We start from the raw sequence: 18927 nt of genomic DNA, 5'->3' as shown, positions 1-18927 counted from the left end.
ATAGAGAGCCTTCTTTGATCATGCGAGACATTCATGCCTCCTATTCTCAAGTTCTTCTTTCCTGACGGGGGCTTGTTTTCAGCACGGTAGCCATGTCTCTGGGCAGAGCATGTACCCGCTCTCATCTTATTTCTTCCGTGATTCCCGCCCCTGTTCGTCATTACGCTTCATAGTCTCCGTTGCTAGATAAGACCATGGACCAAACCTGGCAGCATCCGGCCGTGCAGGTCGTGATTAATGGCCACCCTCAGGCGCAGGCGCTGTCGCAGGCTCACCATGGTAGTGGCCCGCCGCAGCGCCGCGATCGCCCGTTGTATGTGGAAGAAGCGTTGCAGTATTCGCCCATGTCCAGCTCCCCGATATTCGGTTTAGGTGAGAAGACCGATGTGATGATCTGATCTTTCCCCGGAGAAAAGCAATGAACTTGGAGCTGATGCCTTGATGCGCGTTTTCATAGATTGTATTCTACGCCCGGACGTGGGTCGCCCTCCGAATACGACTTCCATCAACCATATCTTACAATCGGGTCGGACCGCGTTGAGTGATCTGAATGCGGAGGTGCAAGCTGGAGGAGCGGATGAGTCGAATCGCTTAGAGACGTCTCGGGAATATCTACAACAGTTGCTGGATGGAGACCAGTTGACGGAATTGTAAGCCGACCCGGGATCGTGTACCGATGACGAGAGAATGATGCTGATGCTGATGCCGCATAGTAAATTCAAGCTCCCGATAAGGGCGGGCAATAATCAGCCTCCTCCTCCTCCGCCGCCCACGGTGCCCCGTGAATATGGCCCCTCCCGCGATCACTTGGGCCACTTTGCGAAGATGATGTTGAACTCCACCGATATAGCGTTCAGGTGTAAGAGGGACCTCTTGCTTGGGTTGTCCCGGCTGATAGCTGACATGCGCCAGACCCCACTGCGCCTAATCCTTACGATGCAGGCGTCCCCCAGAAACCCGCTTCCTGGAATCAGAAAGCGCATGCGATGAACAAATCTCTCACTCCGTCCGCTACTCTCCCGAACAAATCTGTCACTCCGTCCGCTACTCTCCCGAACCAACAGACAAGCAACCTCTCCGTCGTGATACCCGTCAAGCCGATCCCGTCCTATGGAGAGGGCCGCGGTGACCCCAAGAGAAGGAGGCTCAACGCGGATGGGGATGATAGTATTGCCGCCGTGCGTCTCAAGGACCAGAAGGAAGAGGCTGATGCGGCGTTGGTGAAACTGCAGACTATGCTTCATGAGGAGGTCTTTACAACTGAGGACCAGGAGGAGGCAGGGGTGTTGTCGTCCGATGTCCATAGTCGTCTCCAGAAAGCGATCAGGAAGGTCATTGGCTTTAACCGGCTTCGTGACATTCCGTCGGATGACCTAAAACGGGTCCAGAAGCTCTGTGAAAAGCCCATAATGGATGCACGGACCGCGTATTTGAAGCTGGATGATCCGTCGAATGAGTTGGAGACCCAAGACTGGCTGAAGCGCTTGGAAGACCTGCACAATGCTCTCCTGGCAGTCGGCACGCTGCTGCAAACAATGTCGGGCTCGCGGACAGAACGAGATCTGTGTCCAGAAGATCTTATAGAGGCCATTCCCGACGTCCTCAACCAGACATTTGATAATTGCATCATCCCTGCCGTGGAGGCACGACCTGCAAACAAAGACCCAGGAAGTAAGGATGCCAAGTTTTTTGCATTCGTTTCCGGGGAAAGACGGACCATTGGCAGTGTGATCCAACAGAGCAAAAGGGACCTCGCCCTCTTCGCAGACTTCCTTGCGCGGGTCGAGGTCTCTGAGACTACGATTACGGCAACGCTGTTTTTCGCAGCCAAGCTGATCACTGTCGACAACGCGCACACCGAAAATAACTCCGCCGTGGGCTACCAGAAGTATGAGTCTGTCCGACGCGGGGCCATGGATGTCCTGGCAAAGATCTTCGCCAAGTATCCTGACCAACGACCCTACATTCTGAATGAAATACTGAGCTCGTTAGAGAAGCTCCCGTCGGGGCGACAAAGTTCTAGGCAATTCAAGCTCGCCGATGGGAAAAGCATCCAGTTTCTGACTGCCTTGGTCATGCAACTTGTTCAAACCACTGCCTTAGACGTGCCTGGCTCTCGATCGAAAAGAGCTAGTCGTGGGAAGCCACCTTCCGCAGATGACGAAGAGGAACCTCCTGAGGAAGAAGAGGAAGACGAGGACGATGACGGTGATGAACCGGAGACCCTGGAGCACCTTGCGTCGAAAGTCGATCGCTTGTACGACAACGCTGTGCGTAGCGCCCAGTCTATCGTCAAGTTCATTGTCCAACGAGCAATGACGTCGACCAAGACCGGTGACCAGCCGTACCGTAATATCCTTGACCTCTTTACCGAAGACCTGATAAGCGTGCTCGGTTCGACAGATTGGCCGGCCGCGGAACTACTCCTGCGCATCATGGCGTCTCACATGGTCGGGATTGCGGACCATGACAAGAGCCCGGCTACTGCAAAGAGTATGGCCCTTGAACTGCTGGGCTGGATGGGCTCCGCCATATCTGATCTTATTGTGACTGCCCAGCATCTGCTTCCGGCCATGGAGGAGTCAGACAGCGATTTAACAGATTATTTGAGGCAGCTTTTTGATGATTATTCGAATCGTGCCTTACACCCCCAGGATCTCGTTGTGCCTGAAGGCCCCTATCGCATGACCTTGGAATACTTTTCCCAAGATCGTGACCAGGATAATTGGCAAATTGCGAGCGCCCGGGGTTACTATCTGGCGCATTGGGCAAAGACGTTTTGTTCTGTTTACTATAGTTCGGATGATAAGGATGGTGGCGTCCGGGATGATGTGGTCGAAGATCTGGTGGATCTCTTGTCGAATCTCTTCTCTCACCCGACTTGGCTGGAGACCAACAAGTGAGTGTACCTGCCCCGGTATCTAACCGTTTATGATGCTGACCTGCATTCGTTATCAGACATTTTGGGAAGATTTCCACCGCGCATGGTAGGTTCGCGTACATCCTGACGGCGCTGAATTCCGGCTTCTGCAAGGCCTTCGACACGATTTTGAAAGTGCTTTTGAATTCCATCACCAGCGATCAGGCCAAGGTTCGCAGCCGGAGTCTGAAAAGTGTGATCTATATGCTTGAGAAAGACCCAAGCCTTCTTGATCGAGATGCGTCTGTCATGCGCGTGATCCTCCGATGTGCCACCGATGCATCCCCGATGGTCCGTGATTCTGCGCTGTCCCTGATCGCAAAGTGCATTGCCTTGAAGCCCAAGTTCGAAGAAGATGGCTGCCAGAGCATACTGATCTGCGCTGCTGATCCGACCGCTGGCGTCCGGAAGCGCTGCATTGGACTCCTCAAAGAGATCTATCACAAGACGTCGCGTAGCGAATTAAAGCTGCGGATCTTGGACAGCTTTCTCCAGCGGACCGGTGATCTCGAGGAGAGCGTGGCGGCAATGGCGCGCCAGACGTTCGAAGAGATATGGCTGGCTCCCTTCCACGAACAGATCGACTCCGCGCAGGATGGCCCGAGACTGAAGGTCGGCCTCGAAGAGCAGGTATCGTTAATCGCTAGTCTGGTACAGCGCAGCGATACGGCCCTCGACACTCTTGGTGGATGTCTCAAGAAAGTCCTATCTGACAGTTCCAAGTCTTCCACGCTCAACTTCAAGGTGTGCAAGGCGATGGTGGCGACGATGTTTGAGAAACTGGTCGAAGATACTGCTGACTCTTCGGACAACCAATTCCGCCAAGCCCTCCTCCAAACCATCACTGTCTTTGCTAAGGCAAATGCAAAGCTTTTCCGACCCGATCAGCTGGAAATACTCCACCCTTACATTGGGCATCTTGCTACCGCCGAGGACCTCTTTCTATTCCGGTCTGTGGTGGTGATCTACCGATGCGTCTTGCCTTTCTTGTCCTCTGCGCACCACAGCCTTTTGAAGGAAGTCCAGAACGATCTGTTCAAGAGTGTGGCTAAACTTGCCCGTTCGGAGCTAAATGAAGTGATGGCCTGTCTTTGGACGATCAACAGCGTTTTGCACAATACGGACCGGCTCGTGAAGCTCACATTATCAGTCTTGAAGCCAATCCTGCAGTACAAGAACATGGATTTGTCGGACGGCTCCAACAAGGATTTCCTAGCCCGAGCCAAGAGCTACATCCGGATCGCTGGCTGCGTCGGACGACACTGTGACCTCGAGAAGTACGAGCCACACTTCAAAAGCGCCTTCCCAACCTGGAGCGGTGGCTCCGTCGCCGGCTTGATGGTCGATGCCATTATCCCCTTCACGCTTGCTAAACAACCCCTGGATTTGAGAGTGATGGCCCTCGAGAGCTTGGGTTCCGTGTGCCAGTCCTGGCCTGGCCAATTCGGCCGTGAAGGAACACGGAAAATCTTATCCATTGTGTTCCAGGAAGACAACCCCAGTCTCCAGAATATTGTCCTCAGATCGTTTGCCGACTTCTTCGCCATGCATGAAGGACGCGCCGAAAAGGCCGTGCTGCCGTCGGCCGAGATCGCTGACCAGGAGAACTCGACAAGGTTAGGAGGATCGCTGAAGGCGAGTGATAACGACGGGGCCGCTGCGTTGATCGCCCAGCATTTTCTGCAGAGCATGCTGCGGATCGCTCAATCTCGACAGGATGCCTACGCCTTGACCGCTATCGAATTGGTTGCTAGCATCAACCGTCAAGGCCTGGTCCATCCCAAGGAATGTGCCGGCGTTCTAGTCTCGCTGGAGACGTCGACCGTCCCCGCGATTGCCAAAGTAGCCTTTGAGACGCACAAGATGCTCCACCAGCAATACGAGTCCATGTTTGAAAGGGAGTACATGCGCGCGGTGCAGGAAGCCTTTTACTACCAACGTGACATTGTGGGCGATTCAAGCGGTGCATTCAGCCGTCCGTACGTTGCCAAACTCGCGACCCTCTTCGAAATCGTCAAAGTCAGCAATAGTCGGTATCAGCGAAAGTTTCTTGCCAACCTCTGCGCGAAGGTCGATCTGGAGCTGAAAACCTTGGACGCTACGGGTGATCCCCCGGAACACCTGTTACTGTCTCGTTTTGTCGCCCAGAATCTGGCGTTCTTTGACTATGCTCAGCTGGCGGAACTGGTGCCGACTATTGGGTGCATGGAGCGCATTGTTGCGGCGACTGGAACTGTGGTGGCTCACGCTATTGAGACTGAGCTCTTCCCCCCGACGGTGGAAGCTCCACCGGCCCCTGACGGGCCCCCGCCTCCAGCGCCCGAGGCGCCTCCAATCGTTCCGGCACCGATGCCCAGCGTGCAGCCGCCGGTGAACCCACAGGCCCTCCGCTTACTAACCACGGCAGCGGCCTCGCTTTCGATGCTCTGGGAAGCTCGAACGTACCTTCGGCGTCTATACGGCGTAACAGCGCACGTGCGCAACAAAGACGGCAAGGCGGCGAAGGAACTCAGCAAGTCCGCCACGAAGGTAAACGGAGTGACGGGGGATAAGTTCTGGGACGCTATCTCCCGTAACATGACCTCTCTAGACACCGAGGAGAGCATGATCGCCAAATGCCGGGAATTTGCCACTCTGCTCTCAATCGACGACGAGTTCAAGGTCGGCGAAGACGAGGACGCAGAGGGGGACAGCCTCGATGCCGACATGGAGGATGCAGGCGCTGCGGGCGGTGTCAACAACAACAGCAACAGCAAGCCAGGCAAACGCAAGAATTCCTTCCCCGGACAGAACCCGCCGAAGCGTCGCGGGAGAAAGCCGGGTTCTGGGAAGAGGAAACCCAGCGCGGAACCTAGTGAGGACGCGCACTGGGGTTGAGGGGAAGTAAGTCCCTGACCTAGTCTTTTTTATATTGAAGCGACAATCAATCAGTCAATTTATTTTATAGAGCTCGCATGTGGGATCGGAGTGGCGTTCTTTTCTTTTTTCACCTTTTATTTTCTCTTTCTATCTGATATGCCATATCTACTTTACCCTTTCCATATTTGTATCTTATCCATTGATCTATGCTGGTGGCCTCGTTGCGGTGCACGATCTGAAGGACGAGGTGATATTGAGGATTTATCTAGCTGAACAAGATATTATTATGATCTGCGGCGTCTAAGCTGGAGCTAGACCAATCTACTATCATCATCCCTGTCATCATTCCTCTGAAACAATATCTTAATCTGTATAGCGGTGTGGAGTGGTTTGATGCCAAGCCGGCAGACCCCCAGCGGGTCGAGATCACTAACGCGTTGGCGGGAAGGCTTGTTGGCTCCTAGTGACGTAGCAAGAACATCGTTTCATTCCTGCGCTTCTTTTCTCCCTCCCCCATTTCAACCTTCCCCTTTTCTCAACTCACACTCACCCATCAATTGATTGGTATCTAACAATTCTTGATGCCTGGTTTTCGCTCGCAATAATCGTCCCAGACTCTTCTCCGTCTCGGTTCTCCTAACCCGCGTCTTTCCACCGCCATGAGCGCCGTGCTGCTCCGGAGACATCCGGAACCGTCGGCGCTGACAAGGATTGCCCTGCAATCATGCCGATTCCACACTTCAGGACGAACGATACCAAGGGGAGCAATCGCCGCGCGGGGGTTGCCTCTCCAGCGCAGGCCGGCTCCCCAATGCCTGCCATCCCGCACCGTCGTGAACAGCCGCCTATCTGTGCGACACAAAGCAACCACCGCTAAAGAGGACCCCCGCCCCAAATCCCCCGTCACGAGCGCGGTAGTCAAAGCCTTCGCATACTGCGGATTCTTCATCGTGATGAGCGGCGCCGTCGTCGTCGCCTTCTTTGTCTACGACGCTACCACCTACCGCGAGGATGGTGTTGTCGAGGATATCCCCGTGTCGGAGCTGGCGCTGAACCCCCGGCACGGGGGTCCGAAGAATCTACCCATCGCGGAGTTTCTGATCGGCGACCATGACTCCGAGGAGATGATGGAGCAGAAGGATAAGCCTCGGCTGGTTATTTTGGGTACTGGGTGGGGCAGTGTTGCTTTGCTGAAGCAGTTGAATCCGGGTGACTATCACGTTACGGTGGTTTCCCCTGCGAATTACTTCCTGTTTACGCCGATGCTCCCGTCTGCGACGGTGGGAACGCTTGGGCTGAGGTCGCTTGTGGAGCCGATTCGTCGGATCGTGCAGCGCGTTCGTGGGCACTTCTTGAAGGGCGAGGCTGTCGATGTCGACTTTTCGGAGAAGTTGGTGGAGGTTTCTGGGGTTGATACGCATGGCAAGCCGCGGAATTTTTATGTCCCGTATGATAAGTTGGTGATTGGTGTTGGTATGTTTCCTTCCTCTTATGTCCCTGCTCCTCGATCAGCCATCCCTAAGGTATTTTGTGCTAACGTGGTTTCGCCTAGGCTGCATCACAAACGCCCACGGAGTTAAGGGCCTCGAGAACTGCCACTTCCTCAAGACGATCGACGATGCGCGCCAGATTAAGAACCAGGTTCTGGAGAACATGGAGCGTGCTTGCATGCCGACCACGACGGATGAGGAGCGCCGGCGTCTGCTGTCTTTCGTCGTCTGCGGCGGAGGCCCGACGGGGGTGGAATTTGCAGCGGAGCTGTTTGATATGCTTAACGAGGATCTGCTTTACTCGTTTCCCAAGCTCTTGAGGAATGAGATCTCTATTCATATTATTCAGAGTCGCACGCATATTCTTAATACGTATGACGAGGCGCTGTCCAAGTATGCTGAGGTATGTCGAAATCTGCGTGTCCATTGGGTCAGGTAGCTAACCCCTGCAGGCTCGATTTGCCCGTGATACTGTTGATGTCCTCACCAACTCTCGGGTGAAGGAAGTGTGCGCGGATCGGGTGGTCTTCTCGCAGTTGGAGGACGGCAAGCCGGTCGTCAAGGAAATCCCAACAGGCTTCTGCCTATGGTCGACCGGTGTCGGTAAGGAACCCATAACAACAAGCTAGCTACCCCAACTCCACCGCTAACCACCATCACCCCAACAGCCCGAGCAGAGCTCTGCAGCAAGCTCTCGGACAAACTCGACGCGCAAAACAACAAGCACGCCCTCGAAACCGACACCCACCTGCGCCTAATCGGCGCCCCCCTAGGCGACGTCTACGCCATCGGCGACTGCGCCACCGTCCAGAACAACGTCGCCGACCACATCGTCTCCTTCCTGCGCACCATCGCCTGGGAAAAAGGCCGCGACCCGCAAAAGCTACACCTCACCTTCCGCGAATGGCGCGACGTCGCATCACGCGTCAAGAAGCGCTTCCCCCAGGCATCCAACCACCTCCGCCGCCTAGACCGCCTCTTCGAACAATACGACAAAGACCACTCCGGCACCCTCGACTTCGGCGAACTCTCCGAGCTCCTCCACCAAATCGACACAAAGCTCACCTCCCTCCCTGCCACCGCCCAGCGCGCAAACCAGCAAGGCGAATACCTCGGCCGCAAGCTGCGTAAGATCGCGGCCGCGACGCCCGGCATGCGCACTAACGAGATCGACTACGGCGATCTCGACGAGGCTGTCTACAGGGCCTTTAAGTACCGCCATCTCGGCAGTCTGGCGTATATCAGCAATGCGGCTGTGTTCGACTTTGGCGGCAGGAACTTCGCGGGCGGCGTGCTGGCTATGTATCTCTGGCGGAGTGTGTATTTTGCTCAGAGCGTTAGCTTCCGGACGAGGTGTATGCTAGCTATGGATTGGGCGAAAAGGACGCTGTTTGGGAGAGGTATGTTCCCCCCCCCCCCCCCCCCCTCCCACCTTTCCTCCCTTGAAATAGATAAAGAAATACTTGCTAACACATTTTTCGCTCGCAGATCTCATGAGCTTCTAAGTGGTAAGTAATAGATAGAGAGAAAGGTGGAAGACTAGATCACAAATCAGTGGAATAGTCAGTAATATATCTTCCATGTCACTTGACAATCCACACCCCTCCCGCATCTTAATATGTCTATCCATCTACATATGTACTTGATTTTCTATGACGGTCGATGGCCTACTCTTTCCGTTTTAATGCTCACCGTTTGCCGCTTTTTGCTCACTGAGTAGATCCGAGCACGCCCTGAGCAGCCGAAGGCGATCACTGAGCACGGGGTGAGCGAGAGACCGAGTGCCCTGAGCGAGTAACCTCAATAAACTACACTCCATATAATAATCACCCCCTTGCCCGCTTCTCTACTCGCAGTCTACTCTTGCCCGCCACACTGCCCTAAAGCCTAGTACTACCATCAGGTCTCTTTTAAGATCCTCCCAGCCGCATTGATCGTCATCAGTGACAGCGTGGACGATGCCCGCGCCAAGCGGTCAAAGCTCAACAGCCTCGTCCACTACAACAGCGCGATTGCGTCCCTGTCGGCTGCTCTTAGGACCGATGCATCTGGGTTTGAATCGGATGGGCCTCTCCAGAGGACATCCCCGAGACCAACACCAGCAAGACGGTGCGGGGTGATGGGATGCCGTGGTCGAGAGGCTTGTCCCCGAGCTGCGGGGTCGCGGGATTGTCCGCCGCGAGTACGAAGGCACGACTCTTCGAGAGCATCTCGGTCTGCCGAGGCCCCAGAATCAGTTCTTCTCGTAGTGATAACGGGAGGATAGTATGGTTGTCAGATGGTAGAAGCCAGATAAGCACTCAGGGTATTACTATAAGCGACCATCCTAGAACAGCATCACTAATTAGTCATGCGTATTGCACAACTAACTAACTAGTTAACCGTTCATTGTCTGTACCTCACCTTGAACTACTCCCAACCTCCACCTGCCTCGATCATAGACTGCCAGATAACCAACCCACAATGACCAGCACCAGCACCAGCACCAGCACCAGCACCAGCACCAGCGCCCCCTGCCCCTGTCCACCCAGAATCAAACACCTCTCCTCCACCCTCCCCGTACAAGGCTCCTTTGACTTCAGCTTCCTCACCACCCTCACCCAGCCCCTCGACGACCTCTGCAAATCTATTGAGGGCTGTAGAAGTCCCTGCCACAGCGCTAGCCACAGCTACAACCAGGACCTGAATGGCCCGCTCGTGGATCTCTCCGACGCCGTGCTCTCCCTCTGCCACGCAGCCTGCACCGCCTACAGCCTCCTCGACGACGAGCTCGGTCCCACTGCTACCGCTTCTGGCAACGGCACCGCGACTGCCACGCCTGCGTCCCACGCAGCCTCCCCGCTGACATGTGCCAGATCCCCCATGGCGCTGGGGAAACTCACCCTCCAGGCCGAGGAGGAGACCCTCCTCGCGCGACAGGTGGTCTCCGCCGTGCTCACCAACTTGAGTGTCCTCCTGCGCGATGTGTATCTCCGGGGAAAGGAGACGGCCGGGGTGGACTTGGACCTGGGGATGGGTGCGTCGAGCATGGGGCCCGGGCTGTATGGTCGGGAGGGGGCCGGCCCTGTCAGTCGGTGTTTATCGAGGGTGTTGGCGCTGCTGGGGAGATTGTTTTCGGAGTGATGGGTCCTGATGAGGAATGGATTCGTGTCTATGGCACGATCGTCGCAATATGGAAAACCACCCGACGTGAACGTGAGGGGCCTGCCTGCCTGGTCTCGGTGGGTTTTCCGGTTTTAGCAACTATGCCGTGGCGAACACCGTCGCTTTCGCAGATTCGCGCCCCTAGACAATGCACATCGTTGATATGATTTTGCCCGATTTAGAAAATGGGAGGGTATAAAGCTGAGAGACAGGATGCAAGTAGGGGCCAGAATAACGGCAGGACCCAGGCTCGTCTTCCAGCGCTGCGATGGACTCTCTTTACATCTACGGATATGCACCGGTGGTGCTCCTCGTTGCCGTGGGCTATCTCGCTACAATTCGCCTGAGGATTGGAACCCGGCCCAAGGGTCTCCCTCCCGGCCCGGCCACGGAGCTGATATGGGGAAACCTCAAGCAGGTGCGTCCTTGTATTCATCTATCTCAAGTCCTTCCTGACCGAGGATCCAGGTGGACATGCTGTTCCCGCAGTATCAATATACCAAATGGGCCAAGACGTACGGGCGGGTGTATACCGTCATGCTAGGCGATACGGCCCATGTGGTCGTGAGCGGTCTCCAGGAGGTAAGCGACATTTTCATCAAACAGGGCGCCAACTCCCAGGCCCGCCCGCCGTCTCGCTTTCAGTTGCTCATGCGCGATGGCCACTTTCCCGGGCTGATGAACGGGGAAAAGTGGCGCCACGCGCGGAAGATGTGGCAGACGGTCCTCAACGGCAGCGCCGCCAAGCAGTATCAGCCGTATCAGGAGCTGGAGACTCGGCAACTGCTATTCGATCTCCTCCAGGCGCCGAACGAATGGCGAGATCACATCGAGCGGTACAGTAATAGTGTGGCCATGACCATGGTGAACGGCCGGCGAATCGTCAGCCCAGCGGATGCCCGCGTCAAGGAGACCATCCAGGATCTATACGATTTGTCCGAGACCGGGGTCCGCGGTGCGTTTCTGGACTCTTGGCCATCCCTGTGGAAGATTCCCCAGTGGTTCTTCCCTGTATGTAAACAGGCGCGCGAAATTGCCGCCAAGCATCGCGATCTCATACGGCGCAACTACTCGGATGTCCAGGATCGCACGGTCGAGGGCGCTGCCCTTCCCTCTTTCAACCACGCAATTCAGGAGAAATTGAAGCAAGGGTGGCCCGGAGTATCGGAAATTGAAGGCGCGGAAATCGGCCATCACCTGCTGACAGGAACCACCGATACGACTGCGTCCAGTCTAAGCAACTGGGTTGCTGCGATCTGTCTCAACCCAGACGCGCAAAAAAAAGCTCAGGAAGGTAATGTTTCCTCTGCATTGTACACAGTGTTGCAACGGACCATTACTCAATTCGTCCAGAGATCGACAGGGTTGTTGGTCCTGATCGTCTGCCCACGGACGATGACGCAGCGAGGTTGCCATACACCCGACAGGTCATCCAAGAGTAAGTCCCGATCTCTCCAAAAGCATGAATACCTGATGACGTCGAGAACTTTCTTAGGAGCCAACGTTGGATCACTGCCGTTCCGCTCTCGCTCCCCCGCGCCGCCAACGGACCGGTTCGCTGGAACGGCTACGAGATTGCGGAGGAGACGGGCCTGATCATGAACTCGTACGCGATCCACAATGACCCGTCGCTCTTCCCGGAACCACAAGAGTTTCGTCCAGAACGCTGGGAAGGAAAGCCCAACGCCAGCTACAACGGCGACGGGCAGCTCCTGTTCACATTTGGCGCCGGCCGTCGGATCTGTCCAGGGCAGCATCTGGCAGAACGAAGCCTGTTCCTGGTGATCTCGCATTGGCTGTGGGGCTTCAACACGATGCAAGCGACCGATGAGCAGGGGAAGAGACTACCCATCGACAAGGATGACCTGCGGCCGGGATTTATTGTTTGCCTAAACCCATTCTCGGCACATATTGCACCTCGAAGCTCAAAGCATGCCCAGCTGATTCGGAAGACATGGATGGAGGAACTGAAAGTGTCCCTCGACCAGAACCAGCAGTGGAAGGCAACCCCTGAGGGTATTGCCAGATTGATCGACAGGGCAGGAGAATGAGCCAATGTTCCTGGTACAGGCCAAACGTTAGCGTTTTATGAACAAGGCAATGCAGAGATAGAGGAAAGCCGTACATACAAGTAATCATCACGCTCGAGACGCTCTTCCAATTCAAGACTGAGGAAGTGTAGGTACACCGAGGTCGGAATATGTCGAATCGGAGTGAAGACTAGAAAGACGAAAAAAGGAGAAGGGGGAAGTACTACAGGGATTACTGCGCGCTCTTTCGCATTGATGTAGACTGAAACATAACGGTCATGAATGCTGTATGGGTATCTCATTATCGTTCTTTTGTTTTTTTTTTGGTTAGTGGGTGAGGACGTCACTCCCACAGTTGAACCTGGCCACGAAGGTAGTCTAATCGCTGAAGAGACTCTGAAAGCACCAATTCGGCAGCACGGTAAATGCAGTCCCCGGCTCGCATATTAGTGGTACGTCGCACATCCTGAACCTTGACGGCAAACATTTTCATCCGCATGAGGATAAGCTGCTTGAGGAAGTACTCTTTGCTATCCTGGTCTAGTTCGGTATTACCTACAACGAGTGGAACGCGGCAGACGTGCGTCCGATCGCCGGCCCGGCTGCCAGTGGGGGGCAGTCGTGAAGTGCGTGCCCAGGTGCTGTATGTTCGCCGGCTGGAGCGCGCACTTTCGGTGTCCAGCAGGGTCTTCTCCTCGATGATCCAGTCAAGCATCTGGACCACACGCTCCGTAATCACCGACATGAGGAGAGCAGAGGAGCGATTACTGACACACAGGTTGCAGCCCAAAACCCGGTCGAGAAGACTGCGCACGTGGCGCTCCACCTGCAGGATCACGTCGATGGAGGGTCGCGTGGACTCGGGAAGCGACTGGCGCAAGAACAACAGCTGTTGAAGAAGCGTCGTGTAACATTTCGCTCCGCAGTCCCCATACTCGCTGCTTGTGTTGAAGGCGTCCACACTGAGCGAGGGCCGCTGGTCGATGTCGAGAACATGCGCCTGATGTGGTAGAAGGGGGATATTATAATCGTGCAAGAGAAGGGAGAAATCGCCGAACGCATCGGAGGAGGGAGGGGAGGCGGCAAGATAGCCGGTATGATGAACGTCTGAGTTGTGATCTCTGCCGGCGGGATCCTTGCCGAGTGACGGGGCTGCTAACAAGGCTTCGAACGAGGACTGAAAGACGCTGTCGATGGGATTGATGTTGTCCGCGGTCATGTCACCGGTCAGCAAAGGTGGTTCATCACCGCGGACATCGGCCGTGACGAGGTCCTGACCATTGACAGTTGAGTTAGTAGGCTCTCTGATTGTTGTCCCGTTGATGTCACTCCCAGAATTCACGGTGGGAAACGCAATCCCGACGAAGGTCGCCTTCTTCCTCGGTCGTCCTGTGCGACGTTGCGGGCTGTAGACGCAGGGTTGGCGATGACGGAGGCAGCGATGGCATGAGGGCTTGTGCTGGCTGCACTTGACTTTGGCTTCCTGGCAGAAATCACAGGACTTGCGCAGACGCTCCCAGCTTGCAGTCACCTCCGCTTGTGCACCGAGCGGCGATGGGGATGAATGAGTGGAAGGCATGATCGGGACGTGATAAGGTTGGTCTAGATGATGGTTATGTGATGATTGTCCGAGTGTGGAGAAGCGGACGGGCAAGAGTGACTAAGCGGGGGTGGGTCACGAGTTGGCGGCTCTCAAGTGGGATGCCTGAAGGCTGAGGCAGCATCGCAGCCATGGTCCCAAGGACTTACTATGATATGCAGACAGTCGCGTGTTATATGCTTGAAGATGTTGTGCTACCTCAGCTACGGGACAAATTAGAGATCCCAGCTATATAGTGACCGGACCCTCCTTTCTAGTTCATGCCAGTGGGTCTACCAACAACGTTCATGTGAAGACACCGACGGTAACTGGTGCTTGGTGGTGCCATTGGGACAATTCCCTCTCTGCAGGGGGGGCATGGTTCGTTCCCATCATGACCTGTTCAGCTGGGCCAATTGAGACAGAGCAGACTATCAGGGATTCGGCAGCAAACATTTCAATCACCTTCGACCCTGTTCAACTGCCAGGGATGCCCGGTAGTCTGGGCCATGCAGGCTCTTTTATGCATACGCGGCTGATATAGGCAAGTTGAAGACTGGGACATTCGTGCAGGACGCCTCATCCGTGCAGGGCGCCTCATCCGTGCAGGACGCCTCATCCGTCAATAGCCTCGCCATGTGCTTGCGCTCAGATAACCTTGGCTATCCGTTGGTCTCGTTCTTTCAATGGGCGAGTTCCAGGATTAACACAATGAAACCAGCAGACGGGTCTAGAGCCACCAGAGGGCATAGTGGATGGAGGTGGTGTTTCTGCTTCTTTGGCTTCATGCAGGAATACGTAATAGCAATCCCCACAGGTTTTGCAAGTATTGTCTCATTATCAAGAGTGGCAAGGGAGCATCACTGGTTGCGAGTCGTCTTGGATGGCATCCGCACGATTGGTTCAACATGTTGTGGGGATAGCATCCTTGGCCTACTTGCCTTCAGGTTTGATTCAATTCTCGATTTTTCTGGGCTTCCTGTCATCTGGATTTAATCCTTATCTATCGTATATAACTTGCATATGCATGGCCTCTTCACCTTGCATCATTGATCGGGAGGTATATTGTTGACTGTATGTCAGGAGATAAACTGGACCGGACAGCCCTATTCAGACTGTGCTCTTCCCTTTCACTTCCTGGGTAGTCCAAGTCAACTGACGAACAGGAACTGGGCAAGACAGTGTGCTCGCAGTTTAGAAACCTCCGTCCATTTGGTCGAGTGTCAGGATACGTGCCACCGAAGGGCATAAGCAAACGCCAACATCGCCCCTGGACCCAGTGCCACCGTTGCTGACAGCAGGCATGGAATGACGATCCAAAAAGACATGCTGACAACCGGCGCCAACAACAAATATGCGTACGGAACGAACGCCGCCAGGAGTATCCAAACGTCGTATTGGAGGAACGTGTGAGCGGCCTGAGGGAGCACGGCGATACCAGAAGGGGGCGGCGTAGCACTAGGGAGATAGAGCCTGCGAAAAACGTATCCGATATGGCTCCAGCGGATGGTGCCGCCCCGAGGTTGCCGGGCCGCAGCAACAGCCCCACCAAGCGCATAGAAATGACCCACTGCAGCTGCCAGCCCAGCCGCAACATAAGGAGCCGAGTCGGGGTGGACACCCACAGACAGAGCCTCAAGCGGGAGGTGCTCTCCCACCCATTGCACTAGCGCGAAGATGATGGGGGCGAAACGGTAGAGTGCGATTGCTCGCTGTTTTCGTGCGACGCTGCAGGGGATGAACGCCGGGAATAAGAAAGTGAAAGGCAGGAGTGAGCCCAGAAGGGCGCTGACCAGCAATGCTGCCGAGACCCGGGAATTGTCCACCGGACGAAGCGTGTCGAAACCGCGGCTCACGGACTCCAACAGGAGGTAGAGAGGATAGACGAAGGCGGCGCCGTAGAATTGATTGAAGATGTTCCATATCGTGGGGACTCTGTAGGCAGTCAGCCGGCTAGAGCCTCGTTCGATAATTCGCAGACTTACATCAAGAATAGACTGGATGACGACGAAGATCGGCTGCTGACAAGGATACAGAGTGCAGTAGCCTGCATCGTCGAATGGATGTCCACCAGCAGCAGGCGGTGTACCGGGTCCGACCCATCCATGAGCCCATTATAGAAAATCACAGCGGGCACGAGTTTTGCATCCAAAGTAGGAAAGGGTGAGAACCGACGGAGCAACGGAGTACCGTCTGCAAATCGGCTGGTTCTCCTGACTTCCATGATGGCTGCCGTTGCATGGCGAAGCGAGACTGACCAGAGACAATAATATCCCAACCACGCTAGCCCGCCGCAGTAGCCAGTAGAAAAGAGCAATCGCCAGACGGGCAAGCCGTGGAGGAGGCCAAGGAGCGTCATCCTAGCACGGGAGACGATATCGTCTCACTGTATAGTCTTGGGGGTTGAACAAAATCCAAGCAGAGGAAAAATCGCAGGATAGAACCGGGCCAGAAACCAGTATGAGGAATCAGGATTCCTCGCCATGGGGACGGCAGCTAATATGCTTGATCTGAATCCTTGGTTAGAATACCGGTCAATTCTATACTGTCCGGGTTTTGAGCGAGAAGTTGTTTACCAAGCAAGCACAGATGACCAAGGAGTTAGTTAACTAGGTACTACATCAAACACTCCGGCGCATGCATGCAGTCGGGTTCGGGTTGTTTTACCTGGCAGCCTCTCGGGCTTAGTTAGGCAGATATTTCTCCCCGAGGATCAGCAACGACCTATATTATGCAATTATTATTATTGTTATTAATTTTTTTTTTTTTTCCCTGGTTGTTTACTATTTCGCAATCTGGGTGGTTTCGTAGGAATGTCCAGCTGTAGCAGTAAGGAATATAGTGTGAAGGCTCAGCTCTCGAGTCTCTGTCCCCCACTGGTCAACTGGTCAGAAGCAAAACACCCAATTTGAAGTATTTATTTTCCTCGTAGGACATACAGAGTACCTTATGCACCTTCCATGGAGAAGTTTTCTGTTGGTTTTATTCATAGACAAGAAACGGTATTACGAAAACTTGAAGAGCAACATTCAACTTTACCAGACTCATCGGCTTATTGACTAGCATTAGAATGCTCTATAGCCATACCAGACCCTTCATGCACCTTGATTGCTCGATATTGGCTTCCAGACACCAGGAGACCCAAGTCACACGACAATATATAACATTGTTTAAACTCGGCAACTCTACTTACATCTACTAGAGAATGTGGAAACTCGCGCGAAACTCCCCTAGCTTATAGCTATCGATGCTTGCGTGCCATTGGCAAAGGATTTAGGCTGCGCACCCCCCCGAAAACCCCCCAATGTCCGACACATATCCAACAGGTAGGGCGTAGATCAAGGTCATCCAGTACACCGTCCAGATATACCCTAGACCTCTGACAAATCCTTTTGCGGAAGCCACTTAGCAAATATGATCGAAAATAATCAAAAAAGACGCAACCACGAGAAAACTCACCGTTATCTTGAATCCCAGCTTTCCTGCCATAGTGCTTGATCAGATCTTCCAGGGTAATGATGGCCGCGTACGATGGCATCTGCCAAAACATTCCCCAGCCATAGCGCAAAGATGGAATTAACAGCGGACACGCGAAGTGTTGGACTCCGGATACCAAGAATCCCACGTACAGCTTCGTATACTTATAGACCAGAGACCCCTTTTCCGAACCGAGAGCTTTAGCCACCACCTCGCCAGACCGTATGAACATGTGCCGGAACATCTGATGCCAGACTCTCCCCCAGAAATTCCGTACAGTGAATAGGTCGGCCGGGCTGCCGAAGAGGCCGGGCCAGCGATCCGGCGTGGACAGATACAGCCCGACGAAGAGCAGGGAAGCCTTGCGATATTCGCTGTCTAGCATGAGGCTGTCTCGAACCAATTGAGCCCCAACGAGCAGATGCTGGTGAAGGATGGGCAATGCGCGGAAATCCACACTTGCCACTTTTGCCGGCCAGAACGCGCAGAATGCGTACTTCCGCACCACATCGGAGATGTACTGGTTCAGAAGGATTCTCCCTGCGTTTGCAACCAGGTATTCCCTACCAAGCTCTATCAGCAGCTGCCCTTTGAAAAACACTCCAGGAAACAGACATACCACCGGGACTGAGTCTGCTCCGCGCCTCGTCGGAGATGCTGGTCAGCGAAATTCCAACCCTGGCCGCGCCAACATGACCACAATTCCACGCTCCATTTGACTTTATTCAGGAACGCCGAGCCGTGTAGGGTTCCTCCGTCTGCGCTGGTGCTGCCAAGCCTCGTCGCGGTCTTGCTGTTCTGGTAGTAGTCGATTTCGGGAGTTCCAGTCAGGAACATGAGCATCCACCGCACCGTGATGGAGATCATGAAGATCGCATCCATGAAGAAAGCTGGACCGGATACCCAGTGGGTGAGCACGTACAGCCATAGACTGGTAAAGGCTGTCATTCCGACGGTGACGCGCATGGGCCCTGGGGAAGAAATGGTGGTGAGGATGGCGACGGCCATGAAGGTTGGCGTCAAGAACTTGGTGGCCCAGAAGGGCATCTCCTCGCGCGAAGAATACGCATCTTCCAGGTTCAGGAGAGTGTCAAGCATGATAGCTGGTCAGTCGTCAAGCCTCGGAGCACTACCTGCTCTCAAGTGACCAAGAGAGTGGGAGTAGAATTTGACAAAGAGAAGGGCTTCCGCGCCTATGATCATGTTGACAGAGTTCTATCAATGGAATAAAATGGAAGTCGAGAGTAACTTGACATCGTGGAGTGACCCTCACCAGACACAACTTAGGGCTAAGGGAAACAGCCCGATCCTCGGGGGGTTCTTAGTCAGCACTCATCGGGGCGTTTTGGTCTCTCTTGCTGCTGAGAACAAGGAAGCAAGAGACAGGAATTGATTCATAATCACTTAAATAATCGCCTTAATAATTAT

General features: G+C 54.5%; 7 protein-coding genes across 7 annotated transcripts; 4 read left to right on the top strand and 3 right to left on the bottom strand.

The window, feature by feature from the left end:
* Positions 1–12: 12 nt before the first annotated feature.
* On the top strand, positions 13–5999 carry BDW47DRAFT_11896 (putative sister chromatid cohesion protein Mis4). Its single transcript, XM_024815277.1, has 5 exons — positions 13–372; positions 458–650; positions 714–859; positions 913–2899; positions 2959–5999. The coding sequence occupies exons 1-5, from the start codon at positions 195–197 to the stop codon at positions 5795–5797; spliced, it is 5343 nt and encodes a 1780-aa protein (XP_024673724.1). The 5' UTR covers positions 13–194; the 3' UTR covers positions 5798–5999.
* Positions 6000–6280: 281 nt separating this feature from the next.
* Positions 6281–8876, top strand: BDW47DRAFT_102955 (putative NADH-ubiquinone oxidoreductase 64 kDa subunit). Its single transcript, XM_024811961.1, has 5 exons — positions 6281–7252; positions 7332–7672; positions 7722–7872; positions 7938–8669; positions 8758–8876. The coding sequence occupies exons 1-5, from the start codon at positions 6439–6441 to the stop codon at positions 8772–8774; spliced, it is 2055 nt and encodes a 684-aa protein (XP_024673723.1). The 5' UTR covers positions 6281–6438; the 3' UTR covers positions 8775–8876.
* Positions 8877–8889: 13 nt separating this feature from the next.
* BDW47DRAFT_102954 (uncharacterized protein) lies at positions 8890–9446 on the top strand. Its single transcript, XM_024811960.1, has one exon. The coding sequence runs from the start codon at positions 9228–9230 to the stop codon at positions 9387–9389; it is 162 nt and encodes a 53-aa protein (XP_024673722.1). The 5' UTR covers positions 8890–9227; the 3' UTR covers positions 9390–9446.
* Positions 9447–10681: 1235 nt separating this feature from the next.
* BDW47DRAFT_116488 (cytochrome P450) lies at positions 10682–12464 on the top strand (the record flags this gene model as incomplete). Its single annotated transcript, XM_024814941.1, has 4 exons — positions 10682–10831; positions 10882–11707; positions 11767–11851; positions 11909–12464. The coding sequence occupies 4 exons, from the start codon at positions 10682–10684 to the stop codon at positions 12462–12464; spliced, it is 1617 nt and encodes a 538-aa protein (XP_024673721.1).
* A 93-nt stretch (positions 12465–12557) lies between these two features.
* BDW47DRAFT_11867 (Zn(II)2Cys6 transcription factor domain-containing protein) lies at positions 12558–14028 on the bottom strand. Its single transcript, XM_024815247.1, has one exon. It carries the CDS (start codon positions 14020–14022, stop codon positions 12787–12789), a length of 1236 nt encoding a protein of 411 aa, XP_024673720.1. The 5' UTR covers positions 14023–14028; the 3' UTR covers positions 12558–12786.
* An 840-nt stretch (positions 14029–14868) lies between these two features.
* BDW47DRAFT_11863 (uncharacterized protein) lies at positions 14869–16533 on the bottom strand. The gene is made up of 2 exons (XM_024815238.1): positions 16008–16533; positions 14869–15957 (listed from the first exon to the last, which is right to left on the bottom strand). Exons 1-2 carry the CDS (start codon positions 16379–16381, stop codon positions 15246–15248), a joined length of 1086 nt encoding a protein of 361 aa, XP_024673719.1. The 5' UTR covers positions 16382–16533; the 3' UTR covers positions 14869–15245.
* A 762-nt stretch (positions 16534–17295) lies between these two features.
* BDW47DRAFT_116484 (putative toxin biosynthesis protein (GliH)) lies at positions 17296–18597 on the bottom strand (the record flags this gene model as incomplete). The annotated part of the gene is made up of 3 exons (XM_024814940.1): positions 17296–17411; positions 17482–18062; positions 18119–18597. 3 exons carry the CDS (start codon positions 18595–18597, stop codon positions 17296–17298), a joined length of 1176 nt encoding a protein of 391 aa, XP_024673718.1.
* Positions 18598–18927: the final 330 nt, after the last annotated feature.

Source organism: Aspergillus candidus (genome assembly GCF_002847045.1).
Source record: "Aspergillus candidus strain CBS 102.13 unplaced genomic scaffold BDW47scaffold_12, whole genome shotgun sequence".
Taxonomy (NCBI): domain Eukaryota; kingdom Fungi; phylum Ascomycota; class Eurotiomycetes; order Eurotiales; family Aspergillaceae; genus Aspergillus; species Aspergillus candidus.
This window is presented reverse-complemented; position numbering and strand designations above follow the sequence as displayed.